The sequence below is a fragment of the Podarcis tiliguerta genome (assembly GCF_965153285.1).
Source record: "Podarcis tiliguerta genome assembly, chromosome: 6".
Taxonomy (NCBI): domain Eukaryota; kingdom Metazoa; phylum Chordata; class Lepidosauria; order Squamata; family Lacertidae; genus Podarcis; species Podarcis tiliguerta.
Window position 1 is genome coordinate 17,881,499 of NC_139539.1, and position 24,893 is coordinate 17,906,391.

General features: G+C 43.0%; 1 protein-coding gene across 4 annotated transcripts in view; it reads left to right on the forward strand.

Annotated features, from left to right (window-relative positions):
- ATP9A (ATPase phospholipid transporting 9A (putative)) overlaps positions 1 to 24,534 on the forward strand; it is a gene marked incomplete at its 5' end in the record, with an annotated part of 94,483 nt that extends 69,949 nt beyond the window's left edge. For all 4 annotated transcript variants that reach the window (XM_083446780.1, XM_083446779.1, XM_083446781.1 and 1 more), the window contains 10 exons: positions 1,722 to 1,820; positions 4,730 to 4,819; positions 4,927 to 5,071; positions 6,039 to 6,103; positions 7,262 to 7,417; positions 9,845 to 9,909; positions 11,769 to 11,877; positions 12,000 to 12,057; positions 15,381 to 15,584; positions 18,953 to 24,534. In XM_083446780.1, the coding sequence (XP_083302906.1) occupies positions 1,722 to 1,820; positions 4,730 to 4,819; positions 4,927 to 5,071; positions 6,039 to 6,103; positions 7,262 to 7,417; positions 9,845 to 9,909; positions 11,769 to 11,877; positions 12,000 to 12,057; positions 15,381 to 15,584; positions 18,953 to 19,089 (1,128 nt within the window). In that variant the 3' untranslated portion in view covers positions 19,090 to 24,534. The remainder of the gene's footprint in view (positions 1 to 1,721; positions 1,821 to 4,729; positions 4,820 to 4,926; positions 5,072 to 6,038; positions 6,104 to 7,261; positions 7,418 to 9,844; positions 9,910 to 11,768; positions 11,878 to 11,999; positions 12,058 to 15,380; positions 15,585 to 18,952) is intronic.
- Positions 24,535 to 24,893: the final 359 nt, after the last annotated feature.

Here is a 24,893-nt window from a genome sequence, read left to right on the forward strand (position 1 = left end):
CAGCACATCTGTAAAAGCGGAATGAAAAGTTCCAAGGTTGGATTAAACAGAAGAAATGATAAAGGTCTGGCAGCAGAAAGTAGGTGATAGGTAAACCTCCCTAGAGAGTGATCCAAAGCTAGGGTGCCACCAATGAAAAGGCCCTTTCATGGAAACCACCTGTCAATGGTGGAGAACCCAGAGAAGGGCCATAACCTATGATCGTGGAGACCCATGTGGTTTGGGGGCTGTTTTGTTGCACACAGGAAAGCAAGGCAAAGGTTGTGTGATCAAGCTTGCTTTAGTGATCAAAGCAAACACGACCACTTTGCCCTGCCTTCGGTGCCCTTATGAAATCTGGGCAACACTGAATCCTTACCTAGCACAATTCGTCTCTTGAGGCTCCTGGGGTAATGTATGAAATATTTTTTTCAAAAAAGTCTGAAACGGTGAATTGTATTGAAATGGCCACCAGAGGGAGCAAAATTGGAAAAATAATAATAATGAGCTGATAAGTTATACCGTACTTACTTTACCATTTACCACTAGGTTTTGATGAGCATGACTGGATGGGAAGTGAAGGGGTTAATAAAGCATTATCTGCCATAGTTTTTCCTGTTTTTAACTGGAGATGGATTGTGTACCCTGTGCCTACATACATAAAATTAACCTTTGAGATTTGGGGAGAAAATGATAGGCTAAAAATGTTCAGTCTCAGTTCTGAGCTATTCCCAAGGTCCTGTTTGTCCTAACCTGAAAAGGCAGGGCTGCCATCTTACCATATCTGTATGTGGAATGTCTTTTGTTCCTGCCCACACAGAGCCTGTAACATGCCAGCTAGACATCTGTTATCAAATGGAATTCCCATCTGTTGTTTACCCCTCACAGAGCTATAATTCTCAGTACCCTCAACAAACTATCGTTCCCGGGATTCTTTGGAGGCGGAGCCACGTGTTTTCAGTATACGGTGTGGGTGATGAACACAGTCTCTTTGGTTTTAGTAGGAATTATACGAATTTTAACTAAAGGCCTATGCATGTATTCTAGCTCCATTAAGTTACTTTAAACTTCTCCACATGATGGCTGTCTCCTCAAGGACTACAAGCGACTCGCTGCACAGATGGGGCCATATTTCACCCTGCCACCACAAACTTTCCTTGCGGTGTCTCTTATACACAAGGAGGCTGCTGTATGAAGTCAGTAGCCCCAGGGAACAATTTAAAATGGCCTTTGTAGAATGCCTGGATCACAGGTGCCAACACCTTTTACATTTCTGAAAATGTCATTGGGTTGACTCTTGAGTTATTTGTTTTTAAAATTGCACAGATCCCAGTATATTATAGAAATCCCTCACCCTTAAAGATGCTGGCTAACTACATTGATGGAGCTTTTTCACACGCAAATACACCCTCAGCTCCACACACACCCTCAGCTCCACATTGTGAAGTGGTACAGCTCCCAAGTTCTGCAGCCTCACACTGTGTAATGTGTAGTAGCTCAGCTATTGTATCCAATTAAAATAAAAATCCATTTTTAAACGAGACTGTTGCTCAAACTGATTCATTTAATGTAAAAACAAAGTAGCTCAAACACACACACACACACACACAAATTTTCCTGGATTCCAGTACAAATATAAAAATAGGGTATCTGATAAACCTCCTACAAACTAAGCATTTCGTTGAATGCCTTTTTGTATCATTGTTGATTCCAGGATATTAAATGGTGCTTTTTTATTGTAGGTATGGATGCTCACAGGGGACAAACTAGAAACAGCCACGTGTACAGCTAAGAATGCACATCTGGTAACCAGGACCCAGGACATTCATATATTTAGACTGGTGAGTAATATGAATAAAACTAGCTTACTTAGCACTTGTCCATGGAGCTACATTATGAATCAAGGGGAATAATTTACACCAGCCCCAATGTGCAGTTAGAATAAAATATGAGTATATTATGCAGACCTAATCTTCCTCTGACTATTGTTGCATTTACACAACACCTAGACCCATCTGATGAATACATCGAAGTTGGACATTAATAGTGGAAAAAGAACGTTCCGAAAAGTCTCCCTCGTTTCCTCCTTTGTTTATCCCTCTTGGGATAAAATGATTTCTTTCCTGCAGGCACGGTTGACATAGTGAATTTGGATCTCTTCTGTAACAACTTAAGAGGCAAAATACAGAGCAATAGGTTTGCTAATTATTGACCAATGTAAATATGGTTGAGAATTCCTGTCTTCATTAATCTTACTCAGCTCCAGCTCTTTGAGGAAATGCTCTGTGAACATGCTTTTCTGAGGACGCTCAGAAAAATGACAGGTTATGAGATTCAAAAGGAGAAGCCAATACTGGTCCTGTGTTCTGATATTTTAGGGCTCCTCCAATTTATTTGATTTGCTTCCACAAAGTGTACACAAAGGGTAGATTATATCTGGTCATTACTGAGCATTTGTTCTGATTTGCTTTGGGGTTGGAGTGTTACACAACAATGAGCATTCATCCTGACATGCTTATTGTTAAGCTGTGGGTGAACATATCAGATGACACAGCGATTCTTCAAACAGCTCTTGTTTATTCAGAGGCCAGAACAGAACTGAACTGAAGGGTTCAGTCAGCCTGCTTATATAGAGCTCCAGTACAACGTAACTGTAACAATTTTCTAAAACTATCCAATCACTGAACATCACTTTCGATCCCTTATTTGCATAACTATCTACAGTATCCCCCTGCTGGCCCAGGGTGAGAACTTCAGTACATAACACTTATGAGGTGCTTTTCCATCTTCCTGTTAATCATTCATTCATTCATTCCTGTTAATTAATTCAGTAATTCATTTCAATGCATTTCCCCATTGCTTTCCTAGTGACACAAAGTCCATTTCCTTTTTTTTAAATGTAGATTTGCTGTACTAGGGCAGGTGTGAGGACCTCTGACCCTCCAGATGTTTCTGAACTACAACTCCCATCAGTCCTAGTAAGCCCAGCCAATGAGAGTTGTCATTCAGCAACGTCCAGAGGGCCAAAATGTTCACCATACCAAGCTTGGAATCACTCCTACAAAATACTGACATTCTGGAGGAGGCCTGACTAGTAGAGATAGACCGGGGTGCCCAAGCTTTTTTCAAAGAGGACCAGATTTGATGAAGTGAACGTGTGTGAGGGCCAACCAAAGTTGTTGTTGACCTTTTTTTAGGATTGAAGTTGGTGAGCTTTTTTAAAATGATTTTACCCCAGAGGAGTTGTGCTTTTTTTTACAATTTTACCTCAAAGTTCTTGAGCTTTTGGGGGGATTTTACCCCAAGAAAAAAACTACCACAGATGCTGCATTAAACCAACAGCCGACCAGCGGGCCGGATTAGGCCCCGGAAACGGACCATGGACATGCCTAAGATAGATGCATTTGTCAGTTTCAGCTCTCTCTCTCTCTCTCTCTCTCTCAAGTCTCTCACATTGAATTCGGTTAATAATAATAATAATAATAATAATAATAATAATAATAATAATAATTTATTATTTATACCCCGCCCATCTGGCTGGGCTTCCCCAGCCACTCTGGGCAGCTTCCAAAAAAATATTAAAATACTGTAGTACATCAAACATTAAAAGCTTCCCTAAACAGGGCTGCCTTCAGATGTCTTCTAAAAGTCTGGTAGTTGTTGTTCTCTTTGACGTCTGGTGGGAGGGTGTTCTACAGGGAAGGCACCACTACCGAGAAGGCCCTCTGCCTGGTTCCCTGTAACTTGGCTTCTCGCAGTGAGGGAACCGCCAGAAGGCCCTCGGTGCTGGACCTCAGTGTCTGGGTAGAACGATGGGGGTGCAGACGCTCCTTCAGATATACTGGACCAAGGCCAACATTTCCCCAGCAGCTTGCGATTTTATTCCTCAGGAAAATTCATCAGCATTTTACTGTGAATTCCTAGAGTTGTACAGTAAATAAGAGACCATAGCAAGCCACTCTATTTCCCCCAATATTGCCTAAGGCCGAGGGCGTTCACATCACTTGCTACTTGTTCCTTTTAGACTTGAGATGTGGAATGGGACCTTCTGCATGGAAAGCCATCTCATGTCATTTCTACACTGCCATCTTTAACTGGTTTAATAGGTACTCTCGCTTTCCACAGAGCGCTGGGGATTGTAATTCTGCGAGGGCAAAGTTGAGAAGCTCCCAAGAGAATTCTCAGCTCAGCATGCTGCAATTCTCAGGGTTCTTCAGAGGAAATCAATGCTTGTTGAAAGTGTTATTGGTTTGTAGTGTGGCTATTACCTTAGAAGAATTTATCCTCAGTAGCTCGAGTCCTCAAGTTGTTCAATGCAATATTGACATATAGAATAGTCTGACTAATCCATTTCAATGACCTGATCCTGTGCATGTGTTATTATTATTATTATTATTATTATTAATTATGTGAATTTCTTTCTTTTTTTGGGCGGGAGTCCCGAAGCAACTTACGGAAAGTTAGAATACAAAAATAAAAAAACCAAGAAAAACATACAGAATGCTAAAAGTATCCATGCTCCAAATAAAGTCCTGCTAATTTCAGTGGAACGTACTTAGGAGTAAGTGTTCATTGAAGTAGAGCCTATGAATGTTTAGGGAAGGGTGATGCAGAGGTTGTGATCCAAATGACTTCCTGGCCGTGCAATTTTGCATAGGATCTTTTAAAAATAAATAAATCTGATTTCCAAGTTAGAAATCTGCTTGGAATGATTCTGAGTGCCTGTGGTTATCTGTTTGCTCTTCCCCAGGTCACCAACCGTGGAGAAGCTCACTTGGAACTCAATGCCTTCCGCCGCAAGCACGACTGTGCCCTAGTGATTTCTGGCGATTCCTTGGAGGTGAGAATGTGGTTATCGTGGTAGCCATTGCAGCAGGTGAGCTGCTGTTGGTGGTGGTGGGAAAATGTTTATATCCATGTAACTATTTTATCTGTTTTGTGGAACAGGTGTGCTTGAAATACTACGAGTATGAGTTTATGGAATTGGCTTGCCAGTGCCCAGCTGTGGTCTGTTGCAGATGTGCCCCAACACAGAAGGCTCAGATTGTACGCTTGCTCCAGGAGAGAACTGGGAAGCTGACCTGTGCTGTGGGTAGGTCACTTCCAGCTTCGTTTTCCAGCTGGGCATCTTTGGGTGGTTCTATTTTTACCTGTCTTCATTGGAGAGATTGAGAGACAGAGTCGCTGTGATCTACATGCCATGTTTCTGGGGGCTCTCAGTTTACACCTTCTGGTTGCACCCACCTGGCTCTCCTTGAAATCCCCTACAATGGTCAGATACCTTCTGGAACAGCACCCCATGAGGTGCGAGAGATACTGCCAGAGCACATCAGTCATGCACATCCACTCAGGCCTACCTAGCTCTCTGCACACACAAACAGGCACCTCCCAGCCTAGACTACATAAATAAAAGCCATTCTCCCTTGGGTGCTGAATGTCTCCAAGGAGGTTTGGCTCCCTCTACCGCTTGAAAGCAGAAGATGCTGTAACTTCAAAGGAAGTCGTTGTCTCTACCTCCCTTTGAGGCTTCAGTTCTGTGTCCCCCCCCCCCAATATTGCACCATATTCTAGCATGATCAAGAAGGTTTGGCAAGAGCGGGCTTGATTCTCAGTGGCTGGGTTTATAAGGGCAAGGAGGTTTACGGCAGACATCATGCCTAGGTGCCTGATAATATACAAATTTGTTCATCTGCCCCCTGCTGCAATGGGCATTTCAAACTTGCGTATCCTGCTGCAAAGCAATATATGCAAGTTTCTCTATCACTTGCTAACTGGAAGCACAGAAATCATTACCCTGGGTCACTTGCCTTTGCTTCATTAGCCAGACAATATGAAATACTCATTGATCCTGCATCAAAGCAAGGAATCCATCTCTAGCACCAGGGCTTGCACTCTCCTGCTATAAAAAAATGCTGCAACGCACCTTTAGCACATTAATAACGGAGTGGAGGCTCTTTTGTGATCAAGCTGAACAGCCCTGCAGTCTAATATAAGCTGCAAGTAAAGATTGGTGTTCCATCAAGATCCTCCATGGTCTTTTTCTCTGTTGCCTCTTGCAGGTGATGGGGGGAATGATGTCAGTATGATTCAAGAGGCAGATTGTGGTGTTGGGGTTGAAGGAAAGGTAAGTCTCTCTCTCTCTCTCTCTCTCTCTCTCTCTCTCTCTCTCTGGCAACGTTTTAGTTTTAAGCCAACAATTATATCGATAGCTAATGCACACACAGGGAACCTGTTTTGCTAAAAGGGATGAAATGAGTGTCTGACCTAGCCTACGCGATGAAATCCTTACTGAATAAGTTGCTATATGCACAAGCTCCATGCACCCAGCACAGCTCCTTCACTCCTTGCTTGTGTACCTGTGGAGACACAGGCCAGGAAGCCACAGTTAACCATAGTTTCTTGTTATGTGCAAACCAGGAAACTGTGGTTAACGGCTTCCAAACAAGCCATGGTTTGGAATGGTGAAATTATCCTCCTGACAAAGTCAGTTCTGCCCATGGTGATGTATGTTTCCCACATTAAGATACCACTTGGTAAATGTGCAACCCTAGAACATTTTATGACCTGCCAAGAGTTTGTGGATGCAAACAAGGAACAAAAGCAAGAGGTCTGTTCTGCTCTGGCGAGCTGCTGTGCTTGATTGCTGGCTTGGCAGCAATTTTGGTATAGTTCAGCTTGGTAGATCACAAGTTGTTCAGGCCTAACCTCCTTTTCTGGGTGGTTGTAAGGATGAAAGGGTAAAATGATGTGTACCGACCTAATCTCTTTGGAAGCAGGGTAGACTAAAATATCTAACCATAAAACAAAGCAGTAAATAACTGTGAAAAATGGACCAATCACTAATAAGGCTGTAATTATGTGCATGCTTACCTGGGAGTAAGCCCCACTGAACACAGTTTGACTTACTTCTGAGTAAACAGACATAGGCTTACACAGCACATTAGACATATATCTGCAATTTATTGCTTTTTAAAGTCTTATTGCCCTTTTGTAAAAGGTCCAGAGATGACCACTTTGTTTCTCAAAGGATGCTGTAGCAGAGTCTTGAGGCCATTGTGATAAAGGTTCTGAATCTTGCTCCTATAGCTCTAACCTCTCCTAATGAGGGCATATGAAGCAGGGCTTAAGCACCTTACCACAGCTGGCACTCCCACTGAGTAAGGGAGAGGCAGGTGCCACAGAATTAGGATTGTATCTATTTCCCTATGGCAGGATATATTTTCCTGCTATCTTGTGGTCTGATAGGTTGTTGCTTTTCTTAATTATTTCTTGGTGTACCTAGGAAGGAAAGCAAGCTTCCCTTGCAGCAGACTTCTCCATCACTCAGTTTAAGCATCTGGGCCGGCTACTGATGGTGCATGGGCGGAACAGCTACAAAAGATCTGCAGCCCTCAGCCAGTTTGTGATCCACAGAAGCTTGTGTATCAGTACAATGCAGGCAAGTAACGCCACAGCATCTTCACTTTTCTTCTCCCTGTTTAAGAGAGCGCAACTGATGTCCAAAAGTTAAAAACGGTATTTTTACATTGCTCTAATATGTCATGATGTCGATTCAGTGTAGTGTCTTGCTTCTGTTAAAACTGAAAATGTGTCTTATTTTTATTGGAGGTTTAAGCTTTTCAATCGGTAACCCAATTAAAATCTCCATTAGTTAATAAATAACAGGTTGCGGTTGGCAAAGGCTCAGGGTTGGCCCTATCTGTTTCTATAGTGGTGGAGCAGAGTCAGGGATCCACCCACCCAATGTCAAGATGACTGGACCAGACCAAAGGCTTACCTGGTCCAACATCCTTTTGTCACAAGGGCCATCCAGGTGTCCATGGCAAGCCCACATGTGGGACCTGGGTGCAACAGTACTGTTCCCACTTACTCTTCTCAGCAAGTGGTATTTGCAAAGGCATGCTGCCTGCAAGAGCAGAGACAAAACATAACCATCATGGCTAGTAGCCTTTGATAGCCATTTCCTCTAACAACTATCTACTGTAAATGGATATTTAATTTTGTTTCCCACCTAAAAATAAGTCCAACAAGGTAGCCTGTAATCTAGAACAATAAAATCCAAGAACCAATAGCGTAAAGGCAGTCTGTATTCCTATACCTGCTTACCTAGGAGCAAGCTCCAGTGAAGTCATTGGTGGAATTCTGCTTTTTAACTTACCAAAAACTTGAAAATAGACATTCCCCTCCCCCCCCATACCTGAAGGCCAGCTGTGAAGGCTCTGTGTATCTTGATTGTATTTGCGCCAACAGTGAGACAGAGTTTGAATTCGGTGTCCAAATAGTCCTGTGAAAACATCCATGACCTTTTTTTTGCGTCCCAAAGAAACTTCAGACCTGTTGTTCATCAGTATACTTGAGCATGTGTCAGATGATGGGCAATGGGAGTAATTGCTTTTGAGGAGAGAGAGAATAGGTAGGATGGAACGCAGAACACAAATCTGTATGTTCTGTGATTAAAGCACAGCTTGCTACCTCTCTAGCTCAGCTCATGTCGAGTCTTCTTCATGTGGAAACAATAGCTTTTAAAGAATTAAGATGGTTTGAGAGGTGCTGCTTTAAATCCTGCACATGAGAGCGCCTTTTTCTTTGTCACCTGTGGTCTTTTCAAACAGGCATTGTAGGTTTTTCAAACTACATTTTTTAAAAAAGTGGAATGAGTGTGTACGTCGGGAAAGCCAATATAGGAATCCGCAGTTGTTGTTGAACTATAATTTCCACCATTCCTGGCTGTTGGCCATGCTGGCTGGCTGGCTGGCTGATGGGAGCTGGAGTCAAACAACATCTGGAAAGCCATAGATGAGAGAGAGCTCAGTTGATAAAGCATGAGACACTTCATCTTGGGTTCGTGGGTTCAAGCCCCATATTGGGTGAAAGATTCCCCTCACTGCAGGAGGTTGGACTAGATGATCCTTGTGGTCCCTTTCAACTCTACAATTCTGTAAAATCGCCATCCCTGATTTAAAGCCCGCAGCTGACAGACTGTAAAGAAAACATGTAGATTAGTGTTCATTGATGCCTCGGAAGACGAAAAACTCGCTAGACGAAAGGGTTTTTCGTTTTCTGAGGTGCTTCGCAAGACGGATTTTTCTAAGGGTTTGCTTCGCTAGACGAAACAGCCCTGCCTCTCCTGTCATGGCGACGGTCACTGCACGCACGCACGCTCGCTTCCCTGCTCCTCCAGCTCCCTCCTACCTTCCGGCTGACGGCTCCTCCGGCTCCCTCCCACCTTCCGGCTGATGGCCGGCCTTCCGGCTGTCTCGCGCCGCTGCCCACCGCCCTCGCGCGCTCCTCTGAGAGAGCCGTTGCCGCCAGCAGCCGGAGTCGCACTCCTGAGCCCCACCGCCCTCCAGCAGCCGCGTCGCCCGGTGTCCACAAGGCGCGGGTGAGTCCAAGGACCGGCTGCGGCAGCTGCCCTGCTTCTCCCCACCCCTCCCCGCCGTGGTGCTTCACAAGACGAAAAAACTCGCTCTACGAAAAAACTCGCAGAACAAATTAATTTCGTCTTGCGAGGCACCACTGTACTCAGGCTGTCTGACAAAATGCACCAAATGCATTTGCCAAATAAGCATTGTAGCTTTTTGAAACTATATGCAGTGCCTGTTTTGCTAGGGGATAAAGTGGGGTGTATTTAAATGCCATGAGCAGCAATCCCTTCTGCAAATCACTTTTAGCTCTTTGGGTGTAATGGGGGAGGAAGCCACATGTCTGCCTTCAGTCCCCAAGTGGCGAGTTCCAATCTTGCTCTGCTTCTGTGAATTGCCACAGAATTCCTATTGCCATGTGAGCTATCTGGATGGATCATTGCTGTTGAACACAAATTTGCTTTGAAGCCTAAAGAGTCTTTCCATTTTTGTTTGTTCTGCAGGCTGTTTTTTCTTCGGTATTCTACTTTGCATCCGTCCCTCTCTACCAGGGCTTCCTCATTATTGGGTAAGAACCAAACACTCCCCCCCCCCAAAAAAAAATGTGACTAGGAAGTCTGAAATGCAAGGAGGCTAGTTTTGAAATCCTTGTATGTCTGGAAGCGTTCACATCCTTGTGTGTCGCTGTCTACAATGTGGACTGCCTTCCTTCCTGCTATAGCTGCTGTTATCAGAATAAGAGATGAGACTTTGAAGGCTCACATTTTCAAAGCAGCAATTAATCCCGCAATCATGATAAGCACGTGGATCTTATTAGGACCAATTTCAGCTCTTATGGCAACTTTTATTTGAGGACCAGGAAGAAAAGGTTTAATTTGCTCAGCAGTCCCTCTTTTGGAAGAAAAGCAGGATGTAAATTTTAAAACTAGTAAATTAACCTGGGCAGCCAATGCTTTTCTAACATGAGCCCTTTTTTTTATTCAAGAAAGCCCAACAGATACGTGTGTCCCACTTCACAGGTTTCTGGCCTAAGGTCTGTCATTGTAGCAGAAGAATTAAGACTGAGCATTGGCTGAGCATTGGCAAACATTGGTTTTCAGTGTTAGGGCCTGTGTCTTAGACAACATCACACATTTCACGGCAGCACAACGAAATTTCCCTTAAAGTCTGTTTTTGTCAGGGAGGAGCAGCTAGGTCTAACCCCTGATGAGTGGCTCCATGTGATATCTATTCTTTGCAAATGTGTTTGCCACATTTATGCTTTTAGATCGCACATAAAACACATTGCACTTTTTTTTAGAGAGAGAGAGGGAGGGAGAGAGAGAGAGAGAGAGATGCATTTCAGATGTGAAGCAGCTCTTGGACACCAGCCTCAGGGTGGGGTTGTAGTTCAGCAGTAGGACACATGCCTGGGATGGAGAAGGTTGGGGGCAAGATTCAACCTATGGCATTCCCATTTAAAGGGGTCAGGTGACAAGACAATGGACAAGACTTCTACCTGGGACTGTAGAAAGCCAGTCAGAGTAGACAATACTGGTATGAGTGGCTAAATATTATGATGTGGCAAATTCCTATGATATCCTATTTATAACAGGAGCTTTCATTTCACTTTTGTTTTTCCTTTCGTGAAGGATGCACTTCCATCCCCTGGAATGTGAATGTTCAAGGCTGTTTAAAAACGAGAGCTTTGTGGGGTTTAATTATGCATTTGTGAAATGACACCCATGCATTTGTTGTGCCCTCCAATTATTTTATGCAGTACACTGATAATAGAGACAGGGAAACTGACTATGCATGGGATTGTGGATTAGCCAGAATTTGGGATCCAGGCTATTAGCCTTGCACAAATGAAATTAGAAATGCATGCCTTTGCATGGAACTCATTATATATATATATATATAGTGGTGGATATTAGCTAGAGACATTTTTAAAAGAAGCTCTGGGTGGTATCCAATGCACTCATTCTGTTGGCAAAGGAGTTCTTGCTTGTACTTTGGAGCTTTTCCTCCCATCTCCTCCCTGTGTGTGCACCCTGCTCCAGAGGGCGGGGGAACCCCCAGAACAAATTGAGGGGGTTTGTGGGGGAGAAGGCGAGGGAAGGGAAGTTATACTGTGCAAGTGAGAATCCTTGTACTGCCTTAACAAGTTACTTGGTTCTGCATTGGATACAACCCTCTGTGGAGGGGGAGAGGTGAGAAGAGGCTTAAACTTCATTGCTGACCTCATCCTGGGTCGAACCCAAACCCTTTAAGTGGCCAATAACATTCAATTGCGAGAGGCAGCATAGAGAAATGTAGAAATCAACAAAAACAACTCTCCCCATTCTGCTTATGTTTGCCACCCCTCAGTCCGATTTGTCAAGGTGGGAGAGGAGGTGTTGAATCCATGTGGAAATCAATGGGGATCTCTTCTGTTGTTGCTTTCAGGTATTCTACACTCTATACTATGTTTCCAGTGTTCTCTTTAGTGCTGGACAAAGATGTCAAATCAGAAGTGGCCATGCTGTACCCAGAACTCTACAAAGATCTTCTGAAGGTTTGATACATCTTGTGTTGTGTTTTCATCTATTGTCTTCAGGTTTATGCTCAAGATCACATACAGAAATGTGCATCAGACTGACGTTCATTTTGTTTTCCTGTCCTCTTTCATTTCTTTAGGGAAGGCCCTTATCATACAAGACATTTTTGATATGGGTTTTGATAAGCATTTACCAAGGTAAGAGACTGTCTGTCCGGGTACCTCTCAGTGAATTGTTTGAAATGAATTGTTCAAATCTCATATTTTCCCAGATTTGGTGGAAACAACAAACACTGACTTGAATAAGCAAATCTACTAAATTGAATATTTGTGCATAATAAATTCTGGTTTTTATAGGTTTGGAAGAGAGACAATGAGCTCTGCAGAGATTTATATCTACACAAACACATGCTCATTCCCTGACCACTGGAAGTCCTGCTCAGTTTTCTTCTGGCTTCTCAGATTTCCCCAGACATTGGCTGCAATCCTGCTTCCTCCATGTTCAGAGAGCAGCCTGCAGAGGGGCTGTCAGGGTGGTGGTCTGGAGACAAGAGCAGCTCAGTCTCCTGTGTCTACCTGAGCCATGAGGCCAAGGAACCAAGCCATGATCAGTAGCTTTGTAGGACTGGGTAGAACCCTATCTAGCTCTAACATCACCTGACCTCTGTTGAGTGGTCCATTCTAATACAACCATCTGGCCATTAACAGTAATGACAACGCAGCTCAGCAAAGACTAAGCCAACAGGTGCCTCCTCCAGCAAACCAGTCATAACAGCACAGAGCACACAGAGCTTACTGCTTCTGCTGCAGCCTAAGTGAATTGCTCATGCTGCCTTTCTATAGAGGCTCCCATTGAACCCTACTGTGCCATGTCCAGGTCATCATTAGCACTCTCCATGCATCCCTTCTCTGCGTGGTATAGGTGTTAGAGTGTCAGACTTGGACCTGGGAGACCAGAGTTCAAATCCCCACTCAGCCATGAAACTCACTGGGTGACCTTGGGCCAGTCACTCATTCTTGGGCTACATTGAAAGGCCTACACCGAAAGACCTAGACTGGCTCCTAGCACGTTTCCGAGCACAATTCAAAGTGTTGGTGCCAGTGTTCAAAACTCCCATTGTTGGAGGCGCATTTTGTGACAGGGAATTTCATTAGCGCAAGCAGTTTCTGAGCTCTGGGCTCAGTACTGCATCTAAGATTTCAGATTAAAACTGCAGAGTGAAGGAAAGGAGGACCTGTTTCTGCCTCCTATTCTCTGAAGACTGGAGAAGAGATCCTCTTAAGAATATTAGGGGCGGGCGGGCAGGGAAAGGACTAGACCATGTGAAAAATGAACATAATATTTTAGCTGCAGTTCATTCATTTTCAGCACTGTATTCTTGTTATAAAAAAGCATGTCTAGACATTCTGTTGTTACGCCAATAACCTAAGATTAAGGTGCCATTTAGCTCCTAGTTTTCATATCTCAGTTTCTAACACTAGTTGGTGCTGATCTTTAAAGCCCCAAACGGGTTTGGCCCTGTATATCTGAAGGAGCATTTTCAGCCCCATTTTTCATTCCCGGACACTGAGGTCCAGCTCCGAGGGCCTTCTGGCGGTTCCCTCATTGCGAGAAGTGAAGCTACAGGGAACCAGGCAAAGGGCCTTTTCAATAGTGTCACCCACCCTGTGGAACACCCTCCCATCAGATATCAAGGAGATGAATAACTATATAACCTTTAGAAGACACCTGAAGGAAGCCCTGTATAGGGAAGCTTTTTAAGGTTTAATATTTTAGTATGTTTTTATATATGTTGGAAACCGCCCAGAGTGGCTGGGGCAACAAATTCAAATGGTCAGGATACAAAATAATAACTTATTATTATTATTAATTTTAGCTACCTCACAGAGTTGGGGGTATGTGTTTTCTGCTCTGGCCTATTTGAAGGGAAGCTAGGATATAAATGTAAGTTTGAGAAAGTACATAACTGATGGCTGGATGCTTCAATGTGAGGCTCAGGATGGATTTGCTGTGCGGTTAATGCTTTAGATGTAATGTCACAAAAAACATCAGTGAGTGTTGCAGGGGGGACCATAATGGCTTCCCAAGAAGCTGTTCTGCGCCCTTCGCTCTGCATAGCAGCCATTGTCCATCAGTTAACTTCACATTCAGAGGGGCTAAGTTATACCCAGTTCATTGATTGCCTTTTTAATTGGAAAAGGAGGACCAGGAATATATTACATTTTAAGAGGGTCAGAGAAGAATTGGAGAGTTGGCTGCAACAGCAATTACTTTTCAAGGGCTAAACCAATACTATAGAGCAGTGTCTTGGCCTTCGCAGAGATCACACAGCTCCCGGATAGTCAGAAAGAGTGAGACATCGTGGGAAAGCTTTCCAGGCCAAGAGCCTTCTCCTGTTACATTCTGTTGGTCAGATGACCTCACCCCTTGATGGATCACACCATGCAATTTTGGCTAGTAGTTATCGCTCAAGATCAGGGATGGCCCAAAACTGAGCAGTACCCAGATGGTGGAAAATTTACTCCCTGGGTCTGTGTTTTATGGCTTGATCTTGAGTCACTGGTAGAATTGTTCTTCAAACAAGCATAATGTGATGTCTGTGGATTAGTCATCAGTACAGATTACTCATGCTGATGACATGAGTTATGTCTGCAGCTGAGGATCTGGGACGTTGTGTAGCTATTCTCAGATCAGCCAGAAGTAGGATGCAAAGTGATTCTCAGTCTTTCTCTCCCTAACCATTCTCAAAAAATACGTTTCCTTGAACATGTCCTAATGAGTTCATTGAGACTTCTTAACATGCTTAAGACTGGTAACAAAATTAGCTTCAGAATATCACCACAGCCATGAACGCACTGAGAAATCTTGGTCAAACTCCTCTCTCTCTCTCTCAGCCTAACCTACCCCCACCTTCAGTGTGTGAATATTATTACAGGTCTACCGAGTTGCAGGGCTTTTGTAAGGTTAGCCAGGATAATATGTCAGAAGGGGAGAACCTGTGGCCATCCAACCTGTTGCTGGACCATTGACCCTAGCAGCATGGCCCAGTGGTGAGGGATGATGGGAAGCGTAGTCAACAACACACAGAGGGCCAAAGGTTCCTCGCCTCTGATGTATTATGCTGGTTAATAATATAATTGGTCATAGGAATAAGTGTTTTGAAAACTCTACAGCTACTGTATAATATTAAGATACTCTCTAGCACAGGCATAGGCAAACTCTGGCTCTCCAGATGCTTGGGACTACAACTCCCATCATTCCTAGCCAGCATCACTAGTGGTCAAGGATGATGGGAGTTGTAGTCCAACAACATCCGGGGACCCACAGGTTGAGAACCACTGAGCTAGAGGAAGGAAGGAAGTCTTCTGTATTTTCTGGTTCATGGAAGGGTCATAGCTCTGACTAGCAAGTCCCACTGATTTCAGGGAGACCGCTCAAAGTCTGGATCCAACCCACTCACTGTATTTTTTACATTTTTGTAATTTATTTAACCCCTCCTTTCTCTTTCGTCCACTTGCAGGCAGCATCATTATGTATGGCGCATTGCTGCTCTTTGAATCTGAGTTTGTCCACATTGTGGCTATTTCCTTCACATCCTTGATCCTCACTGAGCTGTTGATGGTGGCGCTGACAATCCAGACGTGGCATTGGCTCATGATAGTGGCAGAACTACTCAGCCTTTCCTGCTACATTGCCTCGCTGGTCTTCTTGCACGAGTTTATTGGTAATAGCCGCTGCTCTGAATTTCTCAAAACATCTTTGGTCAAATGTAAAGCAAGGGCTAGTTTTGGAAGTCAAGGTACTTCTGGAAATGGATTTAGGGCATGGGCTCTAGGGCAGCTAGAATCAAAGAACTGACCATCTTCAATATTGAAAGCAAGCGGGTTGCCATGTGGATTTTCCATCCCATACTCCAAATGTTCAACTGCAAACCCATGAATTGTAATGGGCAAAGAAAGTGATGAATTGGTGTTAGAGCAGATGTAGAAAACCTGTGATCTACAAGACTGCCAAGACAGTTAATTTCATTCATTAGCCCATTGATAGGTCAAGATGGTGATGGGCAGTTATAAGCTACTGTTGTAAGTTTTTGCAAAGGAGTCACCCCTATCCTATATAAACATTAGCATAAGTAAAGCCCTCTTGTGTCAGACCAAGAGGCTTGTCCCCCCCAGTAGCCAACATATTTTATTCATTTGCTTACTATGAATGAAGGCCACCCTTCATTCACAAGGTGCCAAAATACAGGCAGTTAAAATTAAAAAATAATATTTAAAAGCAGCAAACACAATTTCCATACAAGTAAAACGGCAGCCACAATAGAAATCCAATCCGATGTACCTCTCCCTTACCCAAGAGCCTGAGCAAAGAGGCAAGTCTTCGGCTGATGATGAAATGACAACTGGGTCATGGTGAGACACACTTCAGAGGGAAGGCTGTTCCCAAAGCATGGGGCCACCACCATGAGAATTCAACGCAGATCTTAGAGATGGCTAACAATAGCCCTCTCCTTGTAGTAATATAGAAAAGCCTACTAAGGTCTCTTTTTTTGCATCCATTATTAGTCTAATCTTTCAGTGGAAAATGGAAAAAAAGGAAGTCATGGAAGGGCTGACAGAACAGGGGGAAACGTAAGGAAAATAACTGCTAATTTGCAGAGCGGTCTAAAATTGCAATGAAACAATATATCTACCTCCATTCCAAAATATGCAGCTGTCAGTGCTGAATTAAAAGTTGTGTTTCCAGAACTTCAACTTGAAGATTCATTCCCCCCCCCCCCCTTTGAAGACCTTAGTGTGACTCTCTTGTCAGTTTAGGGACACGGGTGGCGCTGTGGGTTAAAGCCTCAGCGCCTAGGGCTTGCCGATCAAAAGGTCAGCGGTTCGAATCCCCGTGGCGGGGTGCGCTCCCGTTGTTTGGTCCCAGCGCCTGCCAACCTAGCAGTTCGAAAGCACTTTCGGGTGCAAGTAGATAAATAGGGACCGCTTACCAGCGGGAAGGTAAACAGCGTTTCCGTGTGCTGTGCTGGCTCGCCAGATGCAGCTTGTCATGCTGGCCATGTGACCCGGAAGTGTCTTCGGACAGCGCTGGCCCCCGGCCTCTTTGAGTGAGATGGGCGCACAACCTTAGAGTCTGTCAAGACTGGCCCGTACGGGCAGGGGTACCTTTACCTTTTACTTGTCAGTTTACTTTCAACTTTAAGTGTTTGCTTTCTGCAAAGATTGAAAACTTGCTACTAGTTACCCACTTTCATTTAGAAATTCAAAGCATAAGTAACATTGTTGTCGTATTTTAGCAATCGCATTTTAAATATGGAAGCTTGATTTTTTTAAAAATTGTATACTGTATTTTAGTATGATTCCATTGCTGTTTTAAGAGGATCCACTTCCTCTTTTACAGCTAACCTGAAATTATTTTATTGAAACATCACTTTAGGCAGTTAGCTACTTCATCAGAGTGGAACTGATGAAATTCGTTCATGGAATGTTTACACCCAGTTTTAATTTTTTTTAAGGGCATTTAAGTATGCTTTGAAAAGGGGCTGTGCTTTCTTCTCAAATTTGTGTTATAAAAAAAGCTAAGAAAAGTACTTCTGATACTGTATTCTAACAGTACAATCTTATACATGTCTACTCAGAAGTGAGCCCTGTTCCTATCAATGGGACTTCCAGGAAAATGTAGCATTTTCCAATGTTAAGTTCATAATATACATAAATGTCCCTTCAAAGCTGGAGGAAAACTGAGTGTTAGCATTCCATTACTTTATTCTTTTCTTTCAACTTGTATTTGCTTTAAAAAATAATATATTTAGCAGAACAATACATTTAACAAACCACGCTACATATGGAAATTTTGAAAAGTAATTATTTAAGGGTCAAAAAAATACCAACCTTTAAACATCCCAACAATAAACACACGAAATGCTGTATTGAAGCAGCAGCAACACTGTAATAAATATGCTGGAGCCCTCAATGTGTTCCTTTTTATATCTGCATGTATTAAAAAAACAATTCCTGGCCCACATTGAACACTTGTGCTTGCGGGGGGGGGGGAATTTTGGTGACTTCTCATTAACATTTCTAAGTTGCACCTCACAGTTGTACTCCAGTTAAGCTGCCAAAGTAGAGGAACCACCTGCAAAAGCCCATCTTACTTTTGGGTAGTAAAATGATTTCAGTTAGCTTTAAATGTACAGCTGGACTCCTTGAAGTAAGCATGTTTATTAAATAGGGACACGGGGGTGCTGTGGTCTACACCACTGAGCCTCTGGGGCTTGCCGACCAGAAGGTCACCGGTTTGAATCCATAAGCTCCCGTTTCTCTCTCCAAGCTTCTGCCAACCTGGCAGTTTGAAAGCACACCAGTGCAAGTAGATAAATAGGTTCCACTGCAGTGGGAAGGTAAATGGCGTTTTTGTGCGCTCTGGCACTTGTCATGGTGTCCCGTTGCGCCAGAAGCGGTTTAGTTATGCTGGCAGCATGACCCGGAAACAGGGCCGGATTTAGGTTTGATGAGGCCCTAAGCCACTGAAGGTAATGGGGCCCATTATATGTCCAGCTGTCCTTGGCCAGCAACAAATTGTCACTGTTTTTTGTGTTGAATAAATGCTTTATGGTAATTTATGGACCTAATAGGTATCTAAAGCCATTTGCGCATAACAAAATATGCATTTTATCAAAGTAATTGTTGAACTGAAATACAATTTCAGTTTAGAAGTATATTAATAGTGAAATACAATGAAGAAGAAGTATATTTTTGGTGGGGGGGGCAAGAGAGTGGGGCCCTAAGCTTTATCTTGTTTAGCTTATAGGTAAATCTGCCCAGAAAGCTGTCTGCAAACACTGGCCCCCTCAGCCTGAAATGAGCGTCACACCCCATAGTCGCTTTTGACTGGACTTAACTGTCCAGGGGTCCTTTACCTTTTCATTACATATTATTAAATAAATAAATAAAGTTGCATGCTTTGCTATTTAGTTGGGGTGCATGCATGCGGCTCTGTTCTGTTGAACATATTTTGATGTGTGTTTTTCTTCTCCTTCCTCCCCCTCAACATGCCTCCTATACGAACCATTCTCTCTTTCCTCTCTTGCAGATGTTTACTTCATTGCAACCTTATCGTTCTTGTGGAAGGTGACAGTAATCACTCTGGTCAGCTGTCTTCCCCTCTACTTCCTAAAGTATCTGAGGCGAAGATTTTCTCCCCCAAGCTATTCAAAACTCACTTCGTAGGTGGTTCTACCAGTGGAGCAGAGACTACTTCTCCCCCCCCCCACCCTCTTTTTCTTTTTGCACAAAATAAATGTGTGTTCCTCATAGTAACGGTTATGTCCGATGGTTGCAAATGGATCATGCACTGGCTAGAGAATGTTTCCGAAAGACTGAAATAACTGGCAGTGCAGCAGAAACAGCCAAGTAAACCGGAGAACTTACATATGTGATCCAGGTGTTTTTTTTTTGTTTTTTTTTGTCAACTTTATATTTATTTTAACTGATAATAAATGCATGTAACTGCAAAGAAGAGTTGGCTTCCAGTGGGCAATTACTGGAATGGGTTTACTTGGGAAGTACTATGTAAGCTGTTGATGTGACAAATTTTTCAAACTAATTCCCCCCCCCCTTTTTTTTAAAATTTCCTCATGTCATTTTTATATTGCTATTTATCTTTTTAGTTCAGGTCCTAGTTTATAAGCATTTTGTATGTCTCGGGAAATACTTTAGAATGGGTGAAACCACATGCTCACAGGCAATTTTAGCCATGCTGACCTCTTTTGATGTGTTCCAAAGCAAACCAGAGCTCCAAATTTCAGCTAAGTTTTCTTTAATCTGCAAAACGGAAACAAGCAAAAAAGCCACAGTGCGTCTTTTCTGCTCTGAAGTTGTCCAATTATTTTTAACGGGGATTGACGCTGGTAAAAGAGAGGTTCTGTTTTATTAAATGGTACCATTTTCTTGGGAGAATACTTTTGTGTCATCCAAACTGCCGGTGCGTCGTTAACGTTATAACAACCAGAACTAAGGCAAACCTGGGGTTCCCACCCCATATTCACATAATTAATGCTTATGACCAAGGGTGCTAATTTGAATAAAATATTGGGGAGGAGGGGGCTTGTAAGCCCCTCCCTGGATGATCAATCACGACAAGGTGCACACACAGCATTTGAATGGCAGTGCCCATCCACTTTGTGGTGCCGCAGCCCCTTCAAATATTTTCTTGCCGGGGCTGAAGTCTCCAGGGCCCCTGGGAGTTGGCTTCTGTGTGTGAGACTACCACTAACCTTGGGCTCCAGGTGGGCAGCCTTTGCTGTACACTGCGGCTGTAGCACAGTTTGAGGAAGGAGTGGGCAGGTGCTTCCTGCATGGCCGATGGGGTTGGGGAAGAGATGTTTGACACCTCCCCTTCCTGACCATGCCAGGATGCTGGCTGGATCCTGTCCTATGGGGGGGGGGCAAGGTGGGCATGCTCCCACTGTATTTAAGGGGGTGGTGCTGTGGGTCACCATGAGAGTGGAAGGGCTTTTGCAGGGAGAATTGGGGATGCAATACCTAACACATTCCTCCAGCCACCGTCACCCCCCTCCTGCTGTTTTCACCTGGTGGGGAGCAGGTGATGGAGAGAACGAGACCTGCAGAAATAAAGACTTTGCAGAAGGGACTGAAAAGGAGAATTGACACATGGGGGAAAGGGTTAAGCACTCTCTCCTTCCTCCTGCTGATTCTCCCCTGCAAATGTTCACCACAGAGCTCCCACGTTACCACTAACTAGCAAATGTATACTTGCTGAGATCATACAGATTCCATTCTCACATGCAGGTTTCGTTTGGCTCATCCAATGGAGCGAACCAGTGTTTCTTCCTGCTCTGTGCAAATGTACACAGCAGGTGACTGCCCCAGATGGGGCTAGCAATATGAGTATCACTGTTGTATCAGAATAAACACCTTAACCTTCATCAACATTTTGGAAGGAAACCAGCTGCTAATTGCCCCCTTTGAAAAATATCTGAAATGTTATTCTGCAGAAGTGTAACAGATGTATCGGATTGTAATAGAGATGTAACAGAATCACAAGGGAAAGTTCATGGGGTACTGGTTATTTTCTGTAAAGCTTTTTAAAAGTTTCTTATTAGCACTGAACTGCACGTTTTATAGTTTTCACCGGACTGTACCACTTTGGACTGCAGATGTGGACTTGTGCTTGGATGTTCTTTTCCATGTAAAAACAACAGTGGCTTTCAGCATGCAGACAAAGCTCATCCACACTTCTCTTTTCCCTGCGATTTCCAGGCATGGGTCCAAGAGGTTTTTCTTCTGTCCTGCCACTTTCCCCATAAAAAAAACCCCTTGTTTACTGCTGAATCGGAACAAACGTCATGCCGCAGAAAATCCGATTGTTCCGATTCAGCAGTAAATGTGACGTGTAAAAGGGAAGTGTATCTGCAGGTGAGAAGGTTATTCATTTCTACATTCGGTTCAGAGTTGTGTACAGTCGTACCTTGGTTTTTCAAACAGCTTAGTTCTCAAATGTTTTGGCTCCTGAACGAGAAGTGACTGTTCCGGTTTGCGAACTACTTTTGGGAGCCGAACGTCCAATGCGGCTTCCGGTTGAGTGCAGGAAGCTCCTGCAGCCAATCAGATGCTGTGCCTTGGTTTTCGAATGTTTTTGGAAGTCAAATGGACTTCTAGAATGGATTCCGTTTGAGAACCAAAGTACAACTGTGCTTCAAGATCCTTGGGCCATGTAAGAGAAGTCCAATCAAATTAGTGGGTGTTCAGCACCGCAGTAACACATATAAGTCCATTTGAAATGCATTTCTGTGGGACTTGAGCATGTCTAACTCTGGATTGTACAGATTTTTTCTTTTGGGGAGGATTCCATAAATACAGCATGGCCCGTAAATTTATATTCAGTTACTATATCCTCCTTCAACTTCTTTTATGGGTTGTCTTTGTCTTCACTATAACACCTCCCTGAGTGTATAAGAGTGTCCTACAAGAAAACTGTGGTCACAGCCCCTGCGCAGCCCCTATTTAGATTTAATCGTTATTGTGCAAGACCATGTTGGTAGACTTTATAGATTTTTGGGGTTGTGTGTGTGTGTTTTTTTAATCGGTGAAGTTTACACTAAATAATGATCACTGGGCCATTAATGGCCAAGTTAACAAAGCCAGCAAAAAAGGGAACGAATTCTAATTAAGTTCAGTAATATTTATTGGACTAATGACGTAAGAAACTATTTTATTTAGTGGCAGTAATGTAACTATTAATGCTTTTTGTAAGACATGGAATCTCTTTGACCTGTTGTTCTTCTGTAGATAACATCTTAGACAAGGTTGCAATCTGTGAAGTGTTTCTGAGTGGGCGCAACTTAATTTTGTGAGCGTGTCTTAAAAAAAAACCACGGTTCAAAACAGCCTCTTGTACAACAAACTAGTAGCACCAGTTGATTTGTTTATTATTATTATTATAGCTTGATAGGATCTCCACAAAATTACCTTGGTTTTTGGGGGGATTGGAGCACAAATTGCACAAATTAATAATTCCGCTAAGATCAGAACTTTTCTTCCCTCTTCTGTCTTTCTTCCTCCCACCTTAAAAAAAATTATGTTTCATCTTGACAAGGGAAATGGAATTATCCTTTCCTAAACTACTTTAAATATGTGAAGCCTGGCAATCATACATTGTGGCATGCAATCTGCTGGGAATGCCGGCACAATCTGAGTGTACTGAAATGGAAATTCGACAAAGGCACAGCTTGGAATGAATTGTTTTAATTGGGTTTACACTGGCAAACATCCCTATAGATTGTGTGTTCTATGTAGTATGATACAAGTCAATTTGGCAGTTTTCCTTAAAATGGAGAAAGTGTTGCATTATGTAGATTGCTGATAAATACCCTTTCTCTTTGCAGCTGGTTACTAAAAACACTTATTTATTTTTGCACTGATATGATGATCCTCTCCTCATGTTGCCGTTTCATTAAATGGAGATACAGCATCCGTTTTGTTTCTGATACTTTGTTGGTTATTCTCCCACTTCTGAATCATTTGTTTGCCTGTATCCCTACAGCCTTTTTTCAGACAAGAATACAAGGTTGCAGTGCTGTGCAAACATATCTGGGAGTAAGTCCCATTGCATTCAGCGGGACCATTATCTGAATAAATGTGGATAAGATTTGGGCTATTAGCTACATTTTCATATTGGCACTATACTCCTGCTTGAAGCACCCAAAGGTAATAGGATCATAGCCTACCCCCAAATAATGGAAAACACTGGAATAAGGGCCTGCAAAGTGAGGGCTGTGGTTGGGTTGTGGTTACTGCTTTGACTATACCCATACTTGAATGCCCAAACTCTTAAAAAAAAACAAGTAAACTTGAAGTTCAGGAATTGGTACAGGCTTTGCATAGAAGAATTGCAGTACTAATCACCCATTATGTCAGACATTATCCATGAGGTGCCTGTAGCAAATGTGCAGCCATATTGCACACAACATTAGATGAGACAGCCGCAAAGATACTACATTTTCTCAGCAGCGAGGTCTTGTGGCTTGTGGCACTGGGCAATTGTGATATTTGCAGGCATTAGGAAGTTGTTGAGATTTCTCATGACAAATGATTTAAGGGAAACGATCACATGTGAAGCTCCCTGACTGATTATATCAGTCGCCAGAATTGCCCTTCTTCTGTTCGTGTTGGGGCAAATGCTCTCATACGTCACAGCTGTTATATTGGGCCTCCTCAGAAAATAGAGGATGAAAAGACAGAAATGCTCACCTAAATCTTCTGCCCAACATCTGTTGAATACTACACAGAACTTCTGACATATAATATCGGATATGGAACATTCTATATGAAAATTTAGGAGGCTTTTCATGCACAGAAAATCCTTTTAAATTCTGGGCTTAATGTCCTCACTTTTTGTCTACAGCTTATGGGGCCAGTCTTTCAGTGTTCTCACCATTGCTTCTCCTTCTGCAAAAGGCAGCTCATGACATCTCAGATACCCTATGTTTCCTTAAGATATGGCACATAAATGCATGAGCAATACCATAATGAAATCTTATAGCCTGGTCTTCAGTGTCAGGAGCCAGCAGGAACACAAAGTATACTGGAAGGAGTGTTCACCTAAAGCAGAGGGTAGGGTTAACATGCCCAGCAGTTGCAATTACCATAGTGTAAATTAAAAAGCAGGCTTTCTAAGATTACTGTTTCAGGATGCGGGCGAGGGTATTGCCTGCTAGCTTTTTGCTACAGAGAGTAAACCCCCAGTCCTGGGCATTCTCCATGGAACGATCATAGGAAGGCTATACCACATTTCCCTTCAACATTTGAACTAGCTCTCAGATACTCCAAAGTGTTTGTCAACTGTGATCAAGTTGGTCACTGTTACCTAATAAAGTATGTATTTCTATACCTTTGGATGTGAAGCAGGGGGGAAAAAAACATGTTTTCCTGTGTTGGGGAATATGGATTCTCTTGTCAAACTATTTGTGATGCTAATGTTTTGTACCTGTCCTCTTGTTAATTAAGATGTGCATATTCTTGATGCAAGAGAAATATAAAAGCAAATTATTGTCATGTGCAGTTCTGTGTCGCAGATGTGTATGAACTTTTAAAAAGGGAATGGTATAAAAACAGGTTTAAAAGAAATAAAATTTTATGCAACTTCATATCTAATTCTTGGCCTGTGAGTTGATGTCTTATTGATCAATTTTTTTTGGCTACTGTTCTTTCCAAAACTTTAAAGCCGATTTTCTGTGGCCTGAAAGAAGACTGAAGGACAGAGAAAATACAGGAAGACAACAGTTCCATAACAGATGGAATTTAGATGCCCCATGAAAGAGTGAGTGAATACCACATGCCAATTCCACCTTAAAAACCTAGTGTGGGATTGCTCTTAAGAGGAACAGGAAATGGCTTAGAATCACACACAGGGGAAGTCTATTCCTGGCAAAGGAGAAGACGAATAAGGATGGGAGAATTGGAATAGTGGCAAGAGCAGAATAATTTTTGCACAGAGGAACAAGTGTAGATGG